The 23,125-nt window shown below is 35.1% G+C and overlaps 1 protein-coding gene across 2 annotated transcripts in view; it reads left to right on the plus strand.

Annotated features, from left to right (window-relative positions):
* The first annotated feature begins 2,237 nt into the window (after positions 1 to 2,237).
* Positions 2,238 to 23,125, plus strand: part of LOC131160470 (uncharacterized) — a 62,317-nt gene continuing 41,429 nt past the window's right edge. Inside the window, exons 1-3 of one of the 2 annotated variants that reach the window (XM_058116176.1) lie at positions 2,238 to 2,458; positions 5,953 to 6,105; positions 6,556 to 6,649. In XM_058116176.1, the coding sequence (XP_057972159.1) occupies positions 2,294 to 2,458; positions 5,953 to 6,105; positions 6,556 to 6,649 (412 nt within the window). In that variant the 5' untranslated portion in view covers positions 2,238 to 2,293. The remainder of the gene's footprint in view (positions 2,459 to 5,952; positions 6,106 to 6,555; positions 6,650 to 23,125) is intronic. The other variant, XM_058116178.1, reaches the window with a different exon arrangement.

Here is a 23,125-nt window from a genome sequence, read left to right on the forward strand (position 1 = left end):
TAAATTACGGAATTATAAAGTGCACAAACGATATTTTATCGGGGTTTGGCTAAGACTGTCTACGTCCCTGCCTCAGGCTCACAAGCAAAAGGATTCCACTATGACTCGCTTAACAAGTGGAGCGACACCTAATACAACACCTTATAGGATGGTGCACTTAGTTCTTTTAACTGGGTCTGAACTAGTCTAGGACCATTCATAGGGCTAGTCTCCCTCTTTTGACAGATCGTCGGGAATACAATAGAAAATTAATAATTTTTGTACAAACAAATGCTTCTAATGCAAGATGATGTGTACAATATGAAGTTCAAATACACTCACACATGATATGAAATATAAGCTTGAGTGTAAATGTGATTTTCTCAAAATACCTTATGCAATCTTTGAGTTAGATGTATATAATACAACACTTCAAAGATTCAAACCCAAAAAAAAATAATTTTCTCCCAAAAATATTTTTCAAATAAAGTACAGGAGAACCTAGGGTTTTGGCTCAAAAATATTTTTGCAAGCAAAAGCACGTGAGCCTTTGAATCTTGCAATGGATGTGCAAGATTCACAAGCAATGAAACTATTTCTCCACCAAAAATATTTATCAAAGAATAATGTGGGAGAAACTTGAAGAACACTCTCAAAATATGATATGAAAAATAAATAAGATATAAGAGTTAAAATATATTTGATTTGTAAAACAAATGCCCAAAGGAATGCATAAAATAAATCTCTTGAAAGATTCTCAATGTAATAAGTATAGGAGAGTATAAATGAATGAAAAAATCAGAAATATTTTCAGAGGAATTTCAATTAATTTGAGCAAATAAGCACACACACACACACACACACACACACACACACACACACACACATATATAGACATGACACAAATTATGACCGTTGGGGACACGTTGGGTATTTTGAAAAAAGATTAATTGAGTTTGATTAAAAATAACTCAGTTTAACCTCTGTAAAAATTGAGCAACCTGAGAGCTTTGGTCGACCGTTTTTAAGGTTTGGTCGGCTATATTACTTGGTTCGATCAACTAGAGCATTTTTGAATTGAGGTTTTGGTTGACCATTTTTGAGGCGATTTGTGAACCTTCGATGTTCAGTCGATCAGGTCAAGTTCGATTGACCAGATTCATAGGTTCGGTCGACCAGGTCCTTTTATAACTAGGAGTTCGGTCGACCAGTGTGTTGAAGTTCATTTCAAACTTGGTTGTCCAAATGGTCAACTGTTGACCCTAGGGAGGTTCGGTCGATCGAAGTTGCTCCGTGTGTTAGGGTTCGGTCGACTGATGCACTAACTTTGTGCATTTAATTCCTAACTCTCTTTTAAAGACACCCCTGTTCATATAATTGATACTTCTAAGTTATAGGGGGCTTTTTGATGCAATAATTTGGGACCTAAAGTTAGTCTATGGTCTTTTGAACTAACCCAAAAAATCCAGTATCGGTCGACCAAAGGGTGATCCCTAAGGTCCTGTGATTCCCTATGGTCTATCTACAGTCATGTTGAGCTTATATTCCTACCATAATTAATTAATATAGACCGATATAAACTATTACATACCAAAATATAATAAATGCATTTACAAGTGAAGCACAAACAAGTCTTCTTCTTTTGCTCTTCATTTTCCCATTGAATATATCAGGAGTATGATCTTTAAGTTCCTCAAACTTTCATAAATCCACTCTCATGTGTGTATTGTATTGTAAACCTGCTTACAAATTAGATACACACATAAGATCCTTGTATTTCGTCAGCATCAATTAGAGATCGGACAAGTCAACATCTTCTCCTCCTTTTCCTTTTCCTCCTCCACTCTAGATGCCTTGCTCCACCATTGCAGATGTTGCCACCACCATCCATGGCCTCGTTGTCCATGGCCTTGCTATCCGTCACCGCCGTCCAGGGCCTCTCCCTAAGTTCCATCATTATCAAGGTTGAGGGATGTTGAAGTCGTGCCCTAGATTGCATATCAAGCCTCATTGTTTGAGAAGTTGGCCCTTGACTCTGTCACCATGGCAAGCTATCGTTGCTGCAACAAGCCATTGCCGCCTTGGCTGCCCTAAATAAAATATATTTTATTTAAATCTATTTATTTAAAAATATAATGAAAGAAGATTTTATTAAAAAACATGTTTAAAGATAGATTTGTTTTTTTTAAATAGATTTTAAAGTAAAAAAGTAAATCAGAATGTAGTAATTTACAATTAAAATTTTGATTGTAAAAGGTATTTTTTAAAAAAATTTCTCCTTGTCTCCGAGAACATCAGCGCGCTTATACTAGACATGAAGCCGAGTATTCTTCGAAGCCAGCGTGCTTTCATGGCAGCAACCCTGAGTCCCAGATCATTCCGAAGGTTTGCTTCGTTATCTGCCTCTGCTTCTAATACCAATCGGGAAGGTGGGATTTCCATGGTTCAAGGAGCTTCACGAGGAATTGGCCTTGAATTTGTACGTATATGTAGTTTTACATGCCACCCGCCAATGCATGTTGAACAGTTTGAAGTGGATTTTTGGTGCAATGTACAATGATTCTTTAGATTTTTTGTGCTTATTTTTGTAGGATTGAGCATTTTTTTTTAATTGAAGAATTTTTGACAAAAAGCAGAAGTTGTTTAATTGAATACTAATTCCAGGGATATATTTTAATTTGCGATGGGGTTATGCTGAAATTAGCAGTAAAATTAATGCAACCACAAAAACTTGTTTAATGCAAGCGAAATGATATTGGAATTTCAGCTACTCTCTAAACAGCGATGGATTTTTTTTTATTATATTTATTGGTTTACACATTGGAATTGAGAATGCTCGTTGATATTTTGTTTTATGCGTGCATCCTTTTTAAGAATTAGTTAACCTTACTAGACGACTGGCATTCCAGTTTGATTGAATATTCGGGTGGAGAGAATTCAGTTTCAAGTCCTTTCCATACCTTGAACTTGATTGTGATCATACGTCATTTAGCTCATCAATTTGTAAGTAAAGCCTAACGCACCAAATATATTGAATTTGTTGAATTTTTTCACATTCCTTTCACGCTAGATTTTGTTGCACTAAACTAGAATAACATTTTTGAAATGTTTTGGCCAAATTTTCTTCACTAATAAAAATTCAAATGAGGATCAAAATGTTGGGCAACTAAGAAACAACATATCCAAAAAGTAAATGAAATGTAAAAATTTCTGAAACGTGAATGTTAAAGTGGATGAGTGATATTACATTAAAGGATTAATTAAGAAACAAACATATTTGCAATAAGTTAGGCAAAGGACTGGTAGAAGATAAGATCAGGGAGTACAACTTATATGATTTTAACATTTGAAATGTAGGCCAGATAGTGCACCAGTGAGTTGGAGTAAGTTATTTATTTGTTACTAGTATTAGAAGAGATAGAGTTAGACCTAAAACAACTTGGAATTAGATAGTGAGAAAGAATTTAATGACTCTTAAGTTAGCTGAGGAAAATGCTCTCGACTGTGTGAATGGTCTAAACCCTGAACCCTAAACCCTAAACCCTAAACCCTAAACCCTAAACCCTAAACCATCTAGTTGGCCCACCTAGTGAGACTCAAGGCTTGTTGCTGTTATTGTAATAAAATTCAAATGAGCCAAATGTTTTCCCAAGTTTTTTCTACATCTTTCAAGCCTTCCAAAGGAGAGCATTTCAAAATGTAGAAGAAATTGGGGACAATAGGTTGTTTTCCAGCCATCTATCATTTGATAAACTTGGTCCATCAAAATTCTATAAGAGTGTGGGTGATTGTAAACACAATACAAAATGTTTGGAAAGCTTGACATCAGGTAGTTAAAATGAAATCCTTTTTATTTTTTTTTCCTTAACCCAATAATAGATGTTCATAGCCTACAATTCTCTTTCTTTGCCTAGGATGGCACAATATATTTTGAAATCAATTTGCTGCATGGAAGTGAATGGCATTTCTTTGCCCTACAATTCTTTTAGTTTGCTCTATACATTTGACCGAACTGAAATGATTTATACATTATGTCTCACATCACTATCATCTCTTCCTTTAAGGCAAAAAGTATCTATGTAACACCACAAATTTTGATTGCTACTCTGGCCACATCAAACATGATGCAGAGTAAGGAATCAGGATATTTTACTCAAAAAAGATTGCATTTTCTGGCCAAATGTTTGTATTTCTTTGTAGTTTTGGTTCTCAACAAAAATATTTGGTTATCAATTTTACTTTTTTGACTTACTCATAAAGATATATATTTTCTGGCTGAGTCTTTGTATTTCTCCTCTTTCTCTTGTTTCTCGAAATAAAATTTTGGGCAAATAATCTGACCTCCCTTGAGGTTTATCAAGAAGTCGCGGGTCTCTCTTGACATTCAAAAATGACACTGACACATTTAAATATAATGATACATATATCTTTACTCGTTACTTGACCATCTCCTATAAAAATAAAAGTTGAAGTTGTAGGCATGCATGAATAAATTAACTCGCCCTTGTTTATTTTATTTGAATAGAAAAATATAACGAAAAAATATCTAACCTGATTTGCTTTTAAAGCATAATGCAGAGAGTCAAAATATATAATCACTGAATAGTATCAAAGTGTTTTATATATAAATGTATATATTAATGAACAAACTGGTCTTGCACTCTTACTTTTTACATGAGTGGTTGCAAAGCAAGTGAATGCATCGCTGGACAGGTCCTTTCTGGTGATGCTATGCTAGTGGTATTTATTATAGAACACATCTGAAATTATTCTCTGGGGGAGAATGCATCAGTTCTTTAATAAGTAAAGAAGTTTTTTCCTTAACAGTTGTTCTGTTATGTAAGTTCATTTAGTATTATATATCATAATTACATCAGTATGAATTTGTAATTCAATGCACGCACTATGCTTGCTCGGCAAACCGAAAAAAATGCATGTACCATGCTATATCAATATGAATTTATAATTCAATGAATGATATTATGTAAGTCTCCCCTTTTAAGTATATAACCTTTAATTTCAAGCAGATTATTTATGCCTAGTGACTTTTCGCTGGTCTGTGGAAATTCATTTCTTGCATTTTCCTTTTGCATTCCTTTGATTCATTATAAACCTGCGGGTGGTACTAAGATCTGTTTTTGGGACGGATGATTTGTGGAAAGAAGTTCCAATATTTGTACATTTTGAGCTGTGGTTGGAAGAAGTAGTCATAGGGGGATTTCATTCAGGTATGGGACAAGAGTCAGAGATGGCATTGATGGATCAGAGTCTTAGTGTTGGATGCCAGGTGGATTTGTGAGTGTTTATCCCCTGTTTTCACTTGTTTTGAGCTATTTCATCCCAGTAGGCAATTTGGAAAGAATTGTTATTGGGTGAAAATTCAATATACTTGTATATATATATATATATATATATATATATATATATCTTGTTGTGGATTTAAATTTGTGGTAAGTGCTTTTCTCTTTTTGCTCTTGGGGGGGGGGGGGGGGGATGGAAAATATTGGAGGTTATTTTTCATGATTTGCTGAGGTTGATTGTCGATTTAAAGAAACACACAGAACTACAACAACCAAGCCTTTGTTAAACTACATGGGGTGGACTACATGGATTCTGCTTAATTGAAGCTATCGTTAGTGGAAGTTTATGTGTATTTGCATGAGGTCTTAAGATGTTTGCGTCCATCAAATGTGTGTGTGTATAAAGTCTTATCCTTTATTGATCAAACATTGTTCTTCTTGGTCTTCCTCTTCATAAAATTTACATCTACCTCAATCAAATCACTCGTCCTTATGGGTGCATCCATTGATTTCCATTGCACATGTTCAATCCATCTACAGTGATTTTCTTTTACCTTATGTTTACTTTGGATATGTTAATTATTTTTTCATTAGATTCAGGATTTTACATCAATATGCAACAAAATCAGTTGATTTGCCTGGCTCCTTCATAACTTGTTTTCTGCCCCATAAGGTTAAGCAACTACTGGAGAAAAGAGAGAAAGGGCATGTTATTGCTACTTGTCGTAAACCTAATGAGGCAACAAAGCTGCTTGATTTAAAAAATAAGTTCGCTGATCGACTTAATATTATGCAGTTGGATGTCACCATTGAAAGCACCATAGAGGTTGGATTGCTCTCTTCCATTGACTTCGTTTAGTAGCTTTTTCTTTTAGTTGGACCAACAACAAAGAGGAGCTGGCCTTAGCTGTTATCATACCTTCCCAAAGATTCTTGATTTGGTGGACTGGTTATCAATCTGTGGCTTCTGTTGAAGTCGTCACTTAAATTTAAATTGTTTCTGTTCTATACTGTCTTAATATGCATACTTTCATGGAAGACTATTACTCTGCTCGGGTGTCCAAAAAATGAATGAAAATAATATGGAACTTGAAAGATTAGAATAACTAGGTTTAGAAAGGTTGTTTATTTAGATTTCTCCTCTTGGTTCTTATCTTCTCCTGAGAATTTATGTTCATTAATAGAGAACGTCCTTTATGTTTATTAACAGTAATAATACTTCTTGCTTGCCACTTTGTCATATTTTTCAGTGACCTAATACAACATTTTATTTTAGGCATCAGCAAAGCTCATACAAGAGCAATATGGTTCCTTAAACCTTCTCATTAATTCATCTGGCATTCTTTCGGTACCTGATGTAGTACAACCAGGTATAGACACTGCTATTTTGTTTGCCAGGATATTGAACTTAGTAATGAACTTCAACAATATGCATATTTCTGCGTGTATTATCTGATAAGCAGGTTTGTTAAAAGAAAGAAGCCACAAAATGATATAGACTAAATGCTCAAAGAAAGGATGGAGTATCAACAGAAAAAAAAAGGATGTATATTGTATCGAGAAAGTCAAGAAAGGAAACTTAATCCCAATCCATGAAAGCCTAAATGAATAGTGATTTAAGAAGATCAAATGTCTCTCCTTCTAGGCTTCCCATATATGCCACACGATCCTTTGGAGGTATTCTCCATTAAACCTTCTTTTTGAAACAGAAGCTGCTTCATAACTCCAAAAGGTGCCCATCGGGGATTTTGGAAATAACCATAGAACTCAAACAGAGTTTCCACCAAGTTTGAGCAACTGGGAATGAGCACTAGATGATCCACATTTTTCTCCACACCGCTGTATAAAATACAAAAATTAGACAAATACCAACTCTTACCTAATGATGGTTAGAATGGTGAACTGTAAGAATCTTGTCTCTCATGTCTAACCATTCTAAAGAGCAGCTTCTGTTGGTACAAGAGACATTGAAATCACCTTAGCAAGAAAAATATGGCTTTGCCCAGAATTTTGAGTTTCCAACTTACTAGTTTTCTGTTGAAGATTCTTCAATTAGTAGTAATCCATGAAAATATTTTATGAAACTTGGAAATGTCAGTAGGCATAAGGATGCATAATTTAAACCTAAAATATTGGGACTAAAATGCATAAATAACAAAAATGTTCTGCATACAATGCAATTACCATAAAATAATATGATATAAAGATCTTTAATTAATATAGATAAGATTTATAAATAAACTAGGCAATATTTTATGTGTAAATACAAGTAATTTAGACATAAAAGGTGATGCAAGACTTATAAAATCAAAGGAAGGAATCTCTGGGAAATGAAGGCAGCATCTGGAGACACTTAGTTATGGAGGAACATCCTTGAGGTCAGAACTAGAGCTTATCCCAACATAAAGTACACCGTGGGCTCAGGTTGTTCAATTAGCATACTTTCTGATAATTGGCATCCTTATAGCTCTTTAATGATTCACAAAGACTCTCGAATTCAGTTTGAACTTGGAATACTAAGTTTTCAGCTCTTTATGCAAATGTTTGGAGATAGCCAAGAAGATTATCCATAAATGTACAAAATATGATTAGCTGCATTACCTTCACACCCAACATAGTAATTGATGACAAAAGATATTGGGCTTTATCAAATCCTGGAATTTTCACTGTTTCTTTTGCATATGATTTTGTGAGACAAATGCCCCCAAGATTAGGTGGGCAAAAATGATATGGACTGAGCTGGCAGGTTTGGGTAAAGTTAGTGATGTAACCTGCAGAATGTGTAAGGCAAATGCTGAGACTAGAAATCACCTCTTTTTTGAATGTCTAGTACACAGCAAATATTCTACAAAGCAAACACAGAGCTGGAATTTTTTGGAGCTGACAATAATTGGAGTAGAAATCTTTCTTGGCTAAGTAGTTTTGGTAATACAGTAAAGGATGAAATTCCAAAGCTGATATGGTCTTCTACCATCTATCACTCATGGAGAATGAGAAATTCATTGCTTTTCTCAAGAATTGAACCAAATCTAGATTCTATATCTAGACAGATTGTCATGCAAGTCAAATTCAGGTGTTCTTAAGTTCTGGTTTTGACTATATATATTTTTTTGGCCTGATGCATTCTGTATTCAGTTGTTCTATTCTACTTTCACCTGTAATTGGCAGTTTTGTCTCTTCCCGCACTGAAAATATATTGAAGATTATCTTTTTACCCCAACAAAAGGTGATGCAAGGGTGGTTTCCAGGAGAGAAAGTAATAGAAAATAAAATAAAACAATAACGGAGAAAGTAAATGGAACAAAAAACGAGAATTAATGAAAAGGGTTAAAGAGAAAAGGCAAAAAACGGGGATTGTTAAAGCTTGATATACATTGTTGGCCCATCACCTAACAGCTTAAGCTTTTTGGTAAAGTTGTAATCTAACAACTATAAAGGTTATGCATGTACTTGGTGGCACAATCTAGCATATATGCTTCAGCTTAGGCACACTTTGATATGTGAATGCAGCCCTATGAGGCATCTCAAAGGAAATTCTTCATTGTCAACTATGAGTGAAATATGTATGTGGATTTTTGTGCCCAAGCTTAATGTGATAGAGATGTATGTGCTTACACACTTGAATTTAGGAAAAATTGGTTGCTAGATGTTATTTGGGGAGGATGAGCAAACATACGTCGTTAAGTGTGATAGGGGACTCTGATAAGGAATTCAACTGGGGATGAGGATGAATGGCGTAATGTTGCTGGCTAGGAAGTGTGTGGTACCATCTACAATGCATTATTTTGAACTCAAGGTTGATTTTTGTTTCAATTATAGGAGTATGACCCAATATGCGAGCATAAAAAAGTTTTAGTTTCATTTTTTTTTCCTTCCATGTGTGTTGTCATTCAATTTTTGAATTATTATTTTTTAGCATAGTGTTGTGTTTTTTTTTTTTTTTTTTTTTTCTTCCCCAAGGACTATCAACCCATAAAAGACCATTATCAATTTTATTTATCGTTGAACTGGAACTTAAAAGGTGTTCAATGTTTTTGATGGATAAGATGATTGTGAAGTGTGGGCTTTCTAGGCTACATATGCAGCAAGAGATAGACTTCAAAGAGGGGAAATTTTTTCTTCAATTGCAGTTAGTGGGTTCTTTTGAAGTTGATGCAACCGGGAGTATATAGGTTACAAAGTAGGTAGCTTCAACTTGGAAGATTGCAATAGAGTTCTCAACGGTGCCTTCAATGGATGATATTCTCTTTGCCGATTGGCTAAGAAGAAAGATTCTTATTCTTTCCAAAATTGTGCAAGATGAAAGGTGATTGCATTATAATCTTGAATTGAAGGATGCTTAGGGTATTGAGAGTGTCTAGAGAAAGAGAAGAAATGGGCAATGGTGATGTGGGTTACAATTGCATCTCTAAAATTTTTCATTGCTAGAAGCCATTATGACTTCTATGGACGATTATTAAGAGCATAGATGAATATTGAAAAATTTTGGGATAGGATTTATATGCTAAGAAAAAATGGTGGAAAAATTACTAATCATTTGGTGATCATCAATGAGAATGAGGATTCTAGATGAGGATGGTGGTTAATGAGTTGCCGGTACTGTGATAAAGACCAATAGATGTGGACCTAAAATCAGATGTTTCATTCATGTTTCCAAATCAAGGTCTATTTGAGAAGAAAAATTGTAGAAAGAAATTTCAAAATTGCCAAAATCAAGGTCTAGACAAGTTAATGGCAGGCTTAGTGGACATGAGTAATTTCGGCGATGGTAGAGAGTACAAAAGGATGGATTAGAATCTCAATTTTGCTAAAACCTTTATCATAAGAAGGGTGGAGGAAAATAGAAGCCATGTGGTAAGAATTACGTGGCTTGGTTTCGTGGGCCGAACACTTCACACCTTGTGAAGGGCCATAGTTATAGCACTCTTGCTTAATTAGTCAGCCAAAACTATATTACGGTTTCACCACATGAACAAATTCTCAACCATCGAATACAAAGTTAAGCAGAAGCAGTAGACAAGTATGAAAGTAGATGAGAATCATGTAGTGAATTGTAAAGCAATGCAATTCATTCCTAAGACCTTTGTAGGCAACATGTGTGTAGCAAGGAAGGCAAGTAGATTAAACACATTTACAAAAGCTTGTGAGTTTTACAATGATTGATGAACACGCACCCTCCCCTAAATAACTTCCTACAATATTCTAACGCTGACCCTAGGAAACATCAAACTAACCAAGGAGTCATACTCCCATTTTACATAAAGGAATTATCTTACTGAAGGAATAAAACGTGCACTACTATTTACATGTTGGTTACCAATCCTATGTACACATGACAAGCGGTCGTAGGCAAATAAATGCCCTGAACAAGCTTGGCTCGTGACACCTCACTTATGCGTTTGACGTCCTCGTAGACTTCGACGCCAAGTTTCAATTTCGTCCACAAACAGTTGTAGCTCTTCTGCTAACATCCAACTAATGTCTTTGTCTCCAAGGCTTTTCCAATTCACTAAGAACTTGTGTCACTTCATCGTTGATGATGTGATCTCAAGGATGACTACAACTTCTCTTCTATCAAGTTGCGATGTCTTCAGTGGTGCTTTGGTTGACTTACTTTTTCTTGGATATTCAGTGTTGGCAATGAATGGCTTGAGGAGACTAACGTGAAACATAGAATGCATCTTCATCCAAGGCGGTAGATCAACCTTGTAAGAGGCCTTCCCAACTTTAGCCAAGATAGAAACTAGTCCTTTATATTTGCAAAGTAGACTCCTATCTCATCCTTGAAGTGGCAATCTATTTTGGATGGAGCTTGACAAGCACCAAGACACCCAAATTTAACAACAATGCTCTTCTTCCTTAATTTGTCCAGTGCCACTTCTTCATCCACTTAGAAGCTTTCTCTAGGTGAGCTCAACAAATATGTTCACTCTCAAACTCTTTTCTCTATACAGCTTGTCCACCATGGGAGGTAACAACAGTTGCTGGCTTATTACAAGCTAAAACGAACTCTTGTTGGTTGTTGATCTCTTTTAGGCGCTAAAATAAAATTGAGTCACATTGAGTAGGTGACCCAATTTTTGTGGTTGTGGTGACAAAATGGCGAATGGACTCCTCTGGTAGCTTATTGAATCTCTCCATCTATTTGTGCGTGGTAGCTTGAAGAGATGTCAAGCTGTGAACTGAGGATTCTAAAAAGTTATTCCAAAAGTTCCTCGTGAATCTTGTGTCTTGGTCACTAACGATGTCTTTGGGAGCACCCCAATACTTGAATGCGCGTTTAAAAAACAAGTGAGCTGTCCTTTCTGTTGAATAGTACTTCGGTGTGGGTATGGCATGAGAGTACTGTACTTCAAAAAACTGTCTACAACCACTAGTATAGACCTTGCGTTTGCCTTTGGGCAGGTTGATGAAGTCTAGTGGGGCACTCTCCCATAGTCTCATTGGTATTTGAAGATGTCCCAATAGCCCTGCAATCTTCTTTCGCTCGACCTTGTTTTGCTAGCGGGTGAGACAAGTTTGGGTATACTCGAACACCTCATCACACATGTGTGGCTAGTAATATCTCTGCTTCAACAGTGTCAAAGTGTGATGCCAACCTAGGTGGCCTGCCCACATGGTGTCATGATAGTCCATCAGCAATGTCTTCCTTAGGTTTCCCACTTAAGGCACAAAGAGTCAATTACAATGTGTCGTCAGCAATCCATGTTCTAACTATAACTAGCGCGCTTTGCCCTCTGCCACCAACTTCATGAGGTTTTGGGCAGCTAGATCTTTCACAAGGTTCTTCTTGATGTACTCTCACATTGTTGTGGTAACTTTACTTACTATCAAGTGTGTTACTGTAAGGCTGTAAGCTTGACCTATTTGCTCAGTGTATCGGCGACTTGGTTCATCCATCCCGTCTTATGCTCAAAAGAGAAATCAAACTCTACCCATAATTCTTGCCAGCATCTTTGCTTAGGGGATAACTTTGGCTATATAAAGAAATGACTGATAGCTAAGTTATCTGTTTTCACCACAAACTTTGACTCAAGTACGTAATCCCGCCACACGCATAGACAATGTATCACGTCTAGCATCTTCTTCTCGTAAGATTTGTACTTCCACTTAGCTTCATTAAGCTTACGGTTCTCATATGCACATGATGCCCATCATGTAACAAGACTCCACCAAGGGCTTCATGATATCCGGTAGAGCAAGAATAGAATCTTTTATTATGGCTTCTTTCAAGTTATCAAAGGCTCTTTGAAACTAGTCCATCTAGTTCCGCCTATGACCTTTCTTCAATAGCTCTAATAGCGAGTGGGGTAGTTCTCCTCGTATACCCCTTCACGAACTTGCGATAGTACTTAGCGTGTCCAAGAAAGGAACATAGCTCCTTCATTGTTGTTGGGATCTTCCAATATTTAATAGCTCTCACCTTCTCCATATTCATTCAAATATGACCTTGCTCAGTCACATGAAGGTTATTCTCCTTCAGCCTATTGAACACCTTCTGTAGATGCTCTTCATGCTCCTATAGAGTGGAATTGTAGACAATTATTTCATAAAGGTACACAATAACAAACTTGCTAAGGTAGTTATGAAACACCTAATTCATGAGTTTGTAGAAAGTCGATCATGCATCAACCCCAAAGGGCATCACCAAGAGTTTATGCGCCTCATACTGTGTACACAAGTAATCTTTGGCTCATCATCATTTCCTATCCTAACTCGATTGTAGCTTGGCCATGAGTCAAGTTTGGTGAAGTACTGGGCATGACTTGGTTGATCAAATAAATTAGCTATGAATGGCATCACTTCCAATAATTTGTAAAGTTGCTTCCTAAGCTTTCCTAAGTTTGGAGGCTTCATCCGGTAGTCGTCCTTCAGCAGGAGGCTTCCCTTTTGGTAACAACCTGATTTGATGCTCCACAACTCATTGTGGAGGCAAGTTGTGTGGAAACTTATCCGACATTGCAACTTTATATTCATCTTCTCAACACGTCCCACAGGCTCACCTTTACCTGGGTGAATCTTTGAACCGCTTTAACACGAATGGCAAACTTAAATTTTGAAATTGATGTTTGGGGAATGAGACGTGGGTCAAAATTTTGTCAACAAAGTTGCCACTAACCTACTTTATTCTAGGTGAAGTTAGAATACCTAATGATTTATGATTAATTGGTTACATAGCTAATCTAGAGTCCAAGGAACCGATAGTCAATGTCTACACACTGGAGCCAAGTCTGAGAGTGTAGTTATGTAAAGGGAAGGTACTAGAAAGTAGCACCCCTACACACTTGTTTGGTGAATGGTACCTAATTAACTTTTGATTGACTTTGAATTCAACCCATCGAGACTTTAATTCTTTCATTTTGGAATTTACTAACCTTTAATATATTGGATAAACCCACACAAGACGACTAGTATTCCTCACCTTGAGATCCTCGAAGGTATGCACAAGACACCACCTTGAGATCCGTTATTAGATTCATTAAAGTGTTTTAGGGTTTTTATTCAATCCATTCCATTCTCATCTACGTACATGTTCAAAGATTACCTCATCAAAGGACTCAAGCATCGCATGCATACATAACATACACATTAAGCAATTCGAGCTATCATGTATATTTCTAGCTAAGTCAAGTGAGAGTGCTTTCACATGTAAGTTAGCTGTATTTTGATTCAATTTCAACATCTCATACTCATAAATGGGGAGTTTCTTGCAAAATGGATGTTGGATCACCGTCAAGTTTCACCGTTTCTCATGCTTCACCCGTTATACCCAACTTAAGGCACAAACAAGGTCCAAACACCTCAAAAGTTAAGAATTACACAAGAAAAATGCTTAGGAAAATTTTGATATTTTCTAGGAATATTTTGCATTTTTTAAATATTTTCTAGCAATTTATAAAGGCCAAAAATAAGGGAAAATACAAGAAAATCCAATAAAATATCTAATAAAGGACTAAAAAAACCTAAAAAAAAAAAAACCTACACCTTAGGAATAAATCCTTAGAAATTTTAAGGCTACAAGCCAATTGAAAATTTGTCAAAAACCATTTTTTTTTTTAAATTAAAGAAAGTTAAATTGAAGAAAATACAAAATAAAATGGCAGATAAATGAAATAAATTAAGAAAATGGTCTTAAAGTAAAAAAAAAAATTTTTTCTGACCTCCCCTTATTATTTTTTTTAGATTTTTTGACCATGGAAAACCATTTTTTATTTTTTTTAAACTTGAAAAAAGATAAAAAGAATAATTAAGAATTAAAAAAAGGGGGGGGGGGGGGTTGCTGCCGATGCTCTGCATGGATTGGTCGACTGGTGCTGTGAAAGTAACAATATAATCCCAAGAGTGGGGTGAATTAGGTATTTTAAAAATTATTATGCAGAATCTTGGTTTATTTTAAACCTATTCAAATATACCAATCACAATCTCAATCACAATCAATTAATCAGCAAACGATACTATACCAATAGACAATCCTAGGTATATATGAGATTGAAAATCAAAATCTGAATTTAGCTTTCAGCAAGTTCAACAATCAACTCTGAATTCAATTAAAGGCCAAGTATATATTTAAGACAAAATTCAATAATATAAACCAAGCAAGTTAACTTCTTAAGCTTGAATAAACAACCAACCACAATAGCTTTACCTCTGCCAATCAACAACTGAATTCAAAGTTTCAGCATTTGTCTGAATTTCAAATGAAAACTTAAAACATACAAACCATTAACAACCCAATAGATTTAATTCAAAGTAATCCAAAACCGAACTCAGCGTTCAACAGAATATCCCTATAAATTCAGAACATACACAACAGTATAATGGCAGTATTTAAAAGAATAGGGAAAGAAGATGGAACACCGGATTTTTTGCAAGTTTCGGCTTACTGCCTACGTCCTTGCCCCAAGCAACTTGCTGTGAGGATTTCCTTTACCCACTCTGTTCAATTTTTTGCAAGTTTCGGCTTACTGCCTACGTCCTTGCCCCAAGCAACTTGCTGTGAGGATTTCCTTTACCCACTCCGTTCAATAGGTGGAGTACGCCTCTCTCCGTTGGAAGGTGGAGACCTCTCTCTAACGAGAACACCGTCTCGCTAGGCAACGATTCTAACCCCGAATTGTCTAATTGCAAAATCAGCAAATTAATTGTTCGTACAATATGAATACTCTCACAACAGAGCAGATTTTGTATAATAATAAGTTCTTTATACTCAAGACAACAATATGTAATTGAAGCTCATAGGAAATTGAAAGGGATTCTGATTGTGGTATGAGAAATTCAGAGAATTGAAATCAGAAATCAATTAGGGCTTTGAGCAAAAACGCACAGCAGCTTTTCAAAATTTGAAATAAGAGTATGACAATGAATTTCAATGTGTATGTGTGAGTATTGGTTGCCCTAATGCGTAAATAATTATCTTTATAGAGTTGGAAAAATTCTTACCGTTTTCCCCAAGTTTGGAAGCCATATCTTTCGATTTTGGAAAGAAATCAGCGCAGTTAGAAAGTTTAAAACATAAACTTCAGTCATCTGAACCATACGTTCAGTCACTTGAACTAATTAAAAATAGGGCTCCAGAACAGATAGTAGCAGTTTAGTTGCCTGACCCCGAGAGTTCAATCGCCTGACCCTGTTCTTATTTCTTTTTACACTGGCAGTGGCATGTCAGTCGCTTGAGTGATAAACCTTAGTCGCCTGAACACTATGCAACTTAGTGTTTTTCACATTTTGATTCCAAAACTTGTTTATATTAACTTTGAAAAGTATTTTGGGCCTTATAAAATTATTTTCCAGATTCTAAATCAGGTCTCTAAGTCTAGAGTAAAATCCTAAGAGCTTCAGTCACAATATTGAAGTTTAGAAGTGCTTACATGAGACTCTAAGAAAAAATAAATACATTTAAATCCTAAGTCTTTATGTCGTATAGCTTTAACATTGTCCAAGCTTGATCAACATTTCAATAAGCTCGTATTCTTCATGACTTGTAGCTTTAAGTTAGACTTCATTCAATCTTTTCCAAGTATAACCATTGTACTTTGTAAAACACAGGATTCCTGAAATTTAACTTGAAAGCACAATTAGTAACCTTAATTTGTTATCATCAAAATGAGCTTAAGCCTTGTTAGGCCAACAATCTCCCCTTTTTTGATGATGAAAAATAAGGAGCAAAATGAGGTAGCCTTGTTAAGGCTCCCCCTGACAACAAGCATGAAGCACAAAAACATAATCAATATACACATATGTGTTCAAGCTTTAACCGTGATTTTGTGTTTCTCCTTTTCATAAAAATTGTCTTCAACAAGTCATTACATGAATAACAAAACTTACAAAGCTTATTTCAGAATTTCAACTTGTATTTAGAATAACAACAAGGTTTAGCTTCGACAAATATAACATATATCAGGCTTTACCAAATATAACATGTATCACTATGACATGTATTACTCCCCCTAAATATAATATTTGCTTAAGCAACATTCAATTAATTATTTAGCATAAGAACATTTAGTACATTCATAAGAGATTTCAATACATTCATAAGATATATCAACATTCAGCATAAATATCAACATTTAGCATGAACTCATTTTCAATATTCAGCATGACTCATAACCTTCTCATCATTCTTCTCATTCTCATTTTGCTATAACTTCTCCCCTTTTTGACATCAACAAAAAGGAATACAATAGAAAATTTAACATGCAAATCGTAATAGGACCGTTTATCAGCATTCAGCTCACAAACACTAGGTCCAATAGTCAGCATGCAATTCTCAAACCATATGTCCAGCAAGATGTCCATTAATATATCCATCAACATGCAAAATATAATCAATATAATTCACGCAACATTCAAAATATCATAAGCAGGAGAAAATAACAATAAAGATAAGAAAATTACAAGAAGTTTAAAAAGAAAATAAAAATATCAAGTATCATAATATTACAACCCAAAATGTTTTCAGTAAGTAAGTTCAAAAAACAAGCATCTAGTCTTCATCAACATCATCACCACCAGAAGATGTACCCTCCTCCTCCTCCTCCTCATCATCATCCTCCTCGCCCGAGCTCGCCTCCATGGGAGCCTTTTCTTTCGAAGAGGAAAAACCACCCATATGACTCTCAATACGCGCGAGTCTTTGATCGAACGAAGTGAAACTGGACTGGAGTACATTATACTTTGTATCCGTGTCGCCACGAAACACACTCATCTAGGAGTCCATATGTTGATGATAATCAATGAACCACAAAGGAGCATCAATATCTGGAACTGCTGGTGCAGGTGGTGCATCCTGATGTGGATTTTGACCATGTTGTTGATCTGCCTTTAATCCTACCTCACCTCGAGGAGCTCTACTAGGCTTAGGTATCCATCCATGGTCTCGATACAGCTTGTATCCCATGAGTTTCACCATAGTAGAGGAAAATTTGTCATATGATGTGCATTTAATAAACAAGGTAGATGAGGTGGTAACCCTAAGATGATAAAAAATGAGGTTAAGAATTCCTCCATAGGGAAGAATTACTTGCTTCGATTCCTATTTTGAGATCATCTATCTTAGGATTAGGGTCGATAGATCCAAGAGTTTCCCTTTGTATAGGCACCACATTACAAAACAGTCTAAATACGACAGATGGTCACGAGACCCAACCCTAGGTAGAATGTTATAGGTGATGAGGATATGAATAATCCTAACTTCAAGGGCAAGTTGTCTATATAAAGGAGGGTGACCAAAATAGACAGGTTGCTCACTCATGATTAAAGGTAAGAACTCTTCTGGGGTAAAGTCCTGTGCCATGATCCAGGATCGTCCTAGGTGAGGACATTCAAACTCACCAACTTGAATCCTAAACCTAGTGGCAATAGTCTGTTGGGTGAGTGCAAAAGCCTTATCCATAACAGTGGTTGTATACATGGTTTCTCCCTTTTCAAAATTGGCATAAAACAACCTACCTAAATTTGGATAAATGATATGTAATAAATCTTTCCCATCCTAAGACATTAAACATATGAAGGATAATGGGAAAATTCTCTTGCATGAATGAAATATCCAAAAACTTACCAAGGATTGGTTCCGTGGATCGGATATGCTCGTTGTATATTCTCCTTACTTCGGAAGAGACAAGCCATTGTTGAATAGCTTTGGAATCATCTTTCCCTGAGGTTTGACTCCGGTTTGCCCTTGTCTTTGTTCTAGGCATGGTTTGGGAGAAGATGTTCGGTTAAATTTGCTAAACCGAGAGAAATAGGCAAGATATGGAGGTTTAGTGGCTCAATCTGAGTGGTAGAATGCCAAGAAGTGAGACAAGGCTTCACGGGAGGAGAAAATAGTGTTCAGGTGCCCGAGGATTCGAAAAAGTTAAGGTTTCCGCAAACAATAAGTATTTATACCTACACGGTTCAGACGCCTGACTTGAAGTGTTTAGCCGCTTGAACTGTCTAGGTTTTAAAAACTTGCAGGTCAGTAGCGGGTCAGTCGACTGATGTCGATAGTGCAGTCGCCTGAAGTGCTTGGACTTTAAAATATGCAAGTCAGTAGCTGTTCAGTCGTCTAATAGTGAAGGGTAAGTCGCCTGAAGTTTTGAAATTTTTACTAACTTGCTCTTTTGACCCAAACACTCATCTTAATGAATTTCTCCCTCTCAAATTACTTCTCTACTGTGTAATAAACCTAAATTTCTTCTGATTCTCTTTCTTTTGATTAAAATTATTCTTTTTGCATATGAGTGACCAAATTTCAAATGACTATCCAAATTAGCCGATGAGTGTATGAAAGTGCTCTCTAAATACCCTATTATTGGACTAAAATGCTAAAATGTGAATAGAAATCATTGGAATTAATGTGTATTCTTGAATTGAGTTTCTATTTACTTTGGAATAGTCCTAAGCTGATTTTTATGTTTTATTTAAGAGTTTATAAAAGAGCAAGTCAAAGCCTAGTTAAATTTAAAGGAGGACTCTCATGGGCTTTGAGAGCAATTTGGATCAAGAAGAAAAAGAAAAAAAATCACAAAAGGAAATTGCAAGAAGTCCAAGTCCGAAATTCGCTAGGAGACAGCGTGGACATATATCTGTATTTTAATCATAACTCTCTCATCTGATATCGGATTGGCGTGATTGAAGTGGCGTTGGAAACTTATGGAAAGACCTACAATTCATTGTGAGATAATATTTCTCTAATCTGGATGTTTACTGGGTCAAAAGTGGGCCGCAATCCAAGATTGGAAACCAGAGGATATTTTTCAGTGGTTTATTTATTATTATTATTTTTTTAATATTATTCCATTTTTTGGGTTTTGTGGAGGGACATATATAAGCTAAACTTTGTGTGAAGAAGGGGGTAGACTAGGGGCTGGAGACTTGAAGGTTTTCTCTAGAATCTATTTGTTTTTCATCTTAGTATGGACAACTAAATTCTCAAGTAGGGCTAGGAGGGATGAACTTGCACACTATGGTATTTTCAATTTATTTTAACTTATGAATTTGATTTTCAATTACTAAACTCCTTTGTTTTACCATTCTCAATTCATTGTTGATGTTTTCTTCTACAAATAATCGTAGAATTTATTCTTTTTATGGATTCAGTCATGCTTTTTCTATTGAATGGATTAGTTCTTTGATTATGGTTGGATCAATTATTTATCTATATTGATTTACTTCTTTGCTGCAATATTGCTCCCTGAGTATATTGTCGTCTTTGGATTTTTTTAATAGGGATAATAATTTACGTATTCTAAAAGTGGTGAATGATTTTTCAAAGGGTTACATTTGGATTAATTTTGGTTTATAAATCTATACCTTCCGATTGGGAATTTTGGGAATTGAGTTCCCAATTGAGTTATTCAATGAATTAAGAATAATTAAAATACCGGATTTGTGCAAGGGATTCTCGACGCTTTACTGTTTGTCAAATTTGGGTACTTTTTCTATTAGTCACTTTGCTTCACTTTAATTTGCATTTAAAATTAATCTTTGTTCACCCTTAATCACTTAATATTTTTCTTTAGTTTCTTTGTTCCTTCTGCTATTCTTTTAATTTTTCTCTCTGTGGAATTGACACCCCAAAGCTGTGCTACAACTGCTGCATTATTCTTTGGGTGTAATCAAATTTTGCCGTTAATGCATAGGTCTATTTTGAATTCAATGCTTTCTAAATTAAACCTTGTGCAATCCAACCTTGCTTGGTTTTGGCCAACAATGCCATTTTTATATTCATTTGATTTCAATATTAATGTCATCAATAAGCTTGGAAATTAATCTTCAAGATTGTCATAATCCATTTCAACTTTGTTCAATACTCTTGTATTAATATTAATTAAGAATTTTCCATAGATTGAGCAAAGAAGAATTTTCTACTTTGAATTTGTGAACTCTTTGAATTTCTTAATAGGAGCATCTCATATGATCATGGAATGAAGGCTTTTAATTGATTACTTTCTTAACAATAAGTTTAGAAGGATACTTAGATGCATTTTTCTTTTTGACTCAATTGTATGTTGTGAGTATTCAAAACCAATGTTGCATTGCACTAGTACTTGATAATCTTTTAGTGTCTTGAGATAATGATTAGATGAATATCCTATAATTCAAAATTTGACACACTGATTTATTGATTTTTCATTTTGACTCTATTTCAATCTTTGATCAATTATTAATGTCTCAAGATGAATTTAGAATTTGATGGAAAACGATGCTAAGACTATTATGAATTAATCTCCTAACATTCAATTTTGTGCAATGGACAATATATGATATGCTTTAGATATTTAACCTTAAGCATACATCAATTAATTTTAATTATTCAATTAAAGTAAACACCTTTGTGTAGGGAAAGTAGATTTTCTAAGGTGTGTTATCTCATCCCTTGAACTATAGCTAATGTTTTAATCAATCAACCGTGATATACACAGTCAAGATGGGCTTTGGATTTATGCTTTAGATTTATCATTTTTACTTAGCTTTTCAAGGACTCTACTATAGTAGACATATCTATTAGTATTTTATATTTTAAGTATTATCTACTATCAGAGCACAATTATAGTTATTAAAAAATCTGTTCTTATATTAGGATTGACTTACTTAAACTCTATAGGCTGTTGAGGTATCACTAACCCTTTTCATTTTGGTACAATTGAACCTTCTTGATTCCTAAAAGGGAATGACTATTCCTAAGGTCTATGGAAGTCTTACTTCAAGGATTTTGTTATCGTTTTTGGTACCCATTCTTCCTTGGGTCTTAAGGGTTTAACGAGAGATGATTCTTTGACTCTCCAGACCTGTTTGGTTTTCACACATTTTCTCTTAAATGGGCAATTGAACTTGATGTGCCCCTTCTTTTTACACAAGAAGCATGTAGTGTGAGTATATGCATTTGAGGAGGTGCTAGCATAGTTTTTAGAAGCTTTTACAAAGTACCCCATGTAGAGGTTCTTTTTCTTCTTATTTTCAATTCCATTGAATCCTATGCCCTCTTTGTCTGAGGTCATCTTTTGTGAGTCTAACAGCTTATCAAAGTTTTCTTTTCTACTTGTAAAATTATAAATGATTTTAGATTGATCTTCTAATTTTCTTTCTAAACTGATTATTTTTGAATCTTTCACATCTTTACAATTTGCTTGTAACCTTACTAGTTCTTTAGCCATCTTGTTAATTTGTCTTTCCAGTTTAGCAGTATACAAATTTTTCTCTTTTTCAATAGTAGTTTGAGATCTTAGATCTTCTAGTTCTTTCGTCATCTTTTCATTTTTATTCTCTAACCTCTTAATTTTTTAGTCCTTTTCCTTTTTCAACAGGAATTTGAGATTCTAATTCTTTCATTAAAGCTTCGTTCTTATTTTTCAATGAAGTGTATCGTTTAGTCACTTTAACTCGAATCTTATGAACCTTGAATAGTTCTCTTTATAGTTCTTCATAAGATGACATACTCTCATCATTGGATTCATCAGGTGAATTGTCACAGGATTCATTAAACGAGTTGGACGAGGAACTTTGTACTTCATCATCGTCCCATGCCATAAAGCAAACATTAGCAACCTCTTGGTCACTTGATTCATTGTCTGAACTATTGGAACTTATATTGTCCCAAGTAGTGGCCTTCATTGCCTTTTTCTTCTTTTTCTTAGACTCCTTGAGCTGTGGACAATCGGGTTTTATATGACCTACCTTTTTACAGTTATAACAATTTGGGGGTTCTGCCTTTGTTCCTTTCTTACTTGACTCTCCTTTGTCCAGTTTTGTTCTTCTAAATTTTCTTGCAAATCTTTTATTCTCTTTAAAGAATTTTCCTAATCATCTAGTGAACAATGCTAAATCTTCATCATCCAACTCATTATCCTCTTCGTCACTTAAGCTTTCTTCCGAAGCTTTGAGTGCAATTGATTTCTTATGTTTGCTAACTTCAGTTGTCCTTTCTGTTGGCCTTGCAAGGCTTAAAATCTTGTTATCTTATTTTGATGCTAACAAACAAGTGGAATTTAACGTATTTGTGTGAGTAATGATATTTTAGGGCTCATATATGAGAAAGCAAGGTCAAAGTGCTCACAAGGATCAAATGAAGCTTAAATGAGTCAAACCTTGGATTTAAAGATGATATATTAAACCTTGAAGAATATGAGGACATGAATGAGTTGTTGAAAGTCAAGGAATATTAAAGTCAAAAGAGCCAAAGAAAGGCAAAGTGAGAAAGCTCAAAGAATATGAAAGCTTGAAGAAAAGATGGACTCAATCCAAGGACAAAGTATGAAGACTCAAGAACCTAGAATGAGAAAAATCTTAGAAGTCTTTATGTAAATACTTTAATGTTTAAATATCGTTTGAAATATTATGAAGCTCTTAGGTTAACTTTTTAG

The sequence above is a fragment of the Malania oleifera genome, chromosome 7 (assembly GCF_029873635.1).
Source record: "Malania oleifera isolate guangnan ecotype guangnan chromosome 7, ASM2987363v1, whole genome shotgun sequence".
NCBI lineage: Eukaryota > Viridiplantae > Streptophyta > Magnoliopsida > Santalales > Ximeniaceae > Malania > Malania oleifera.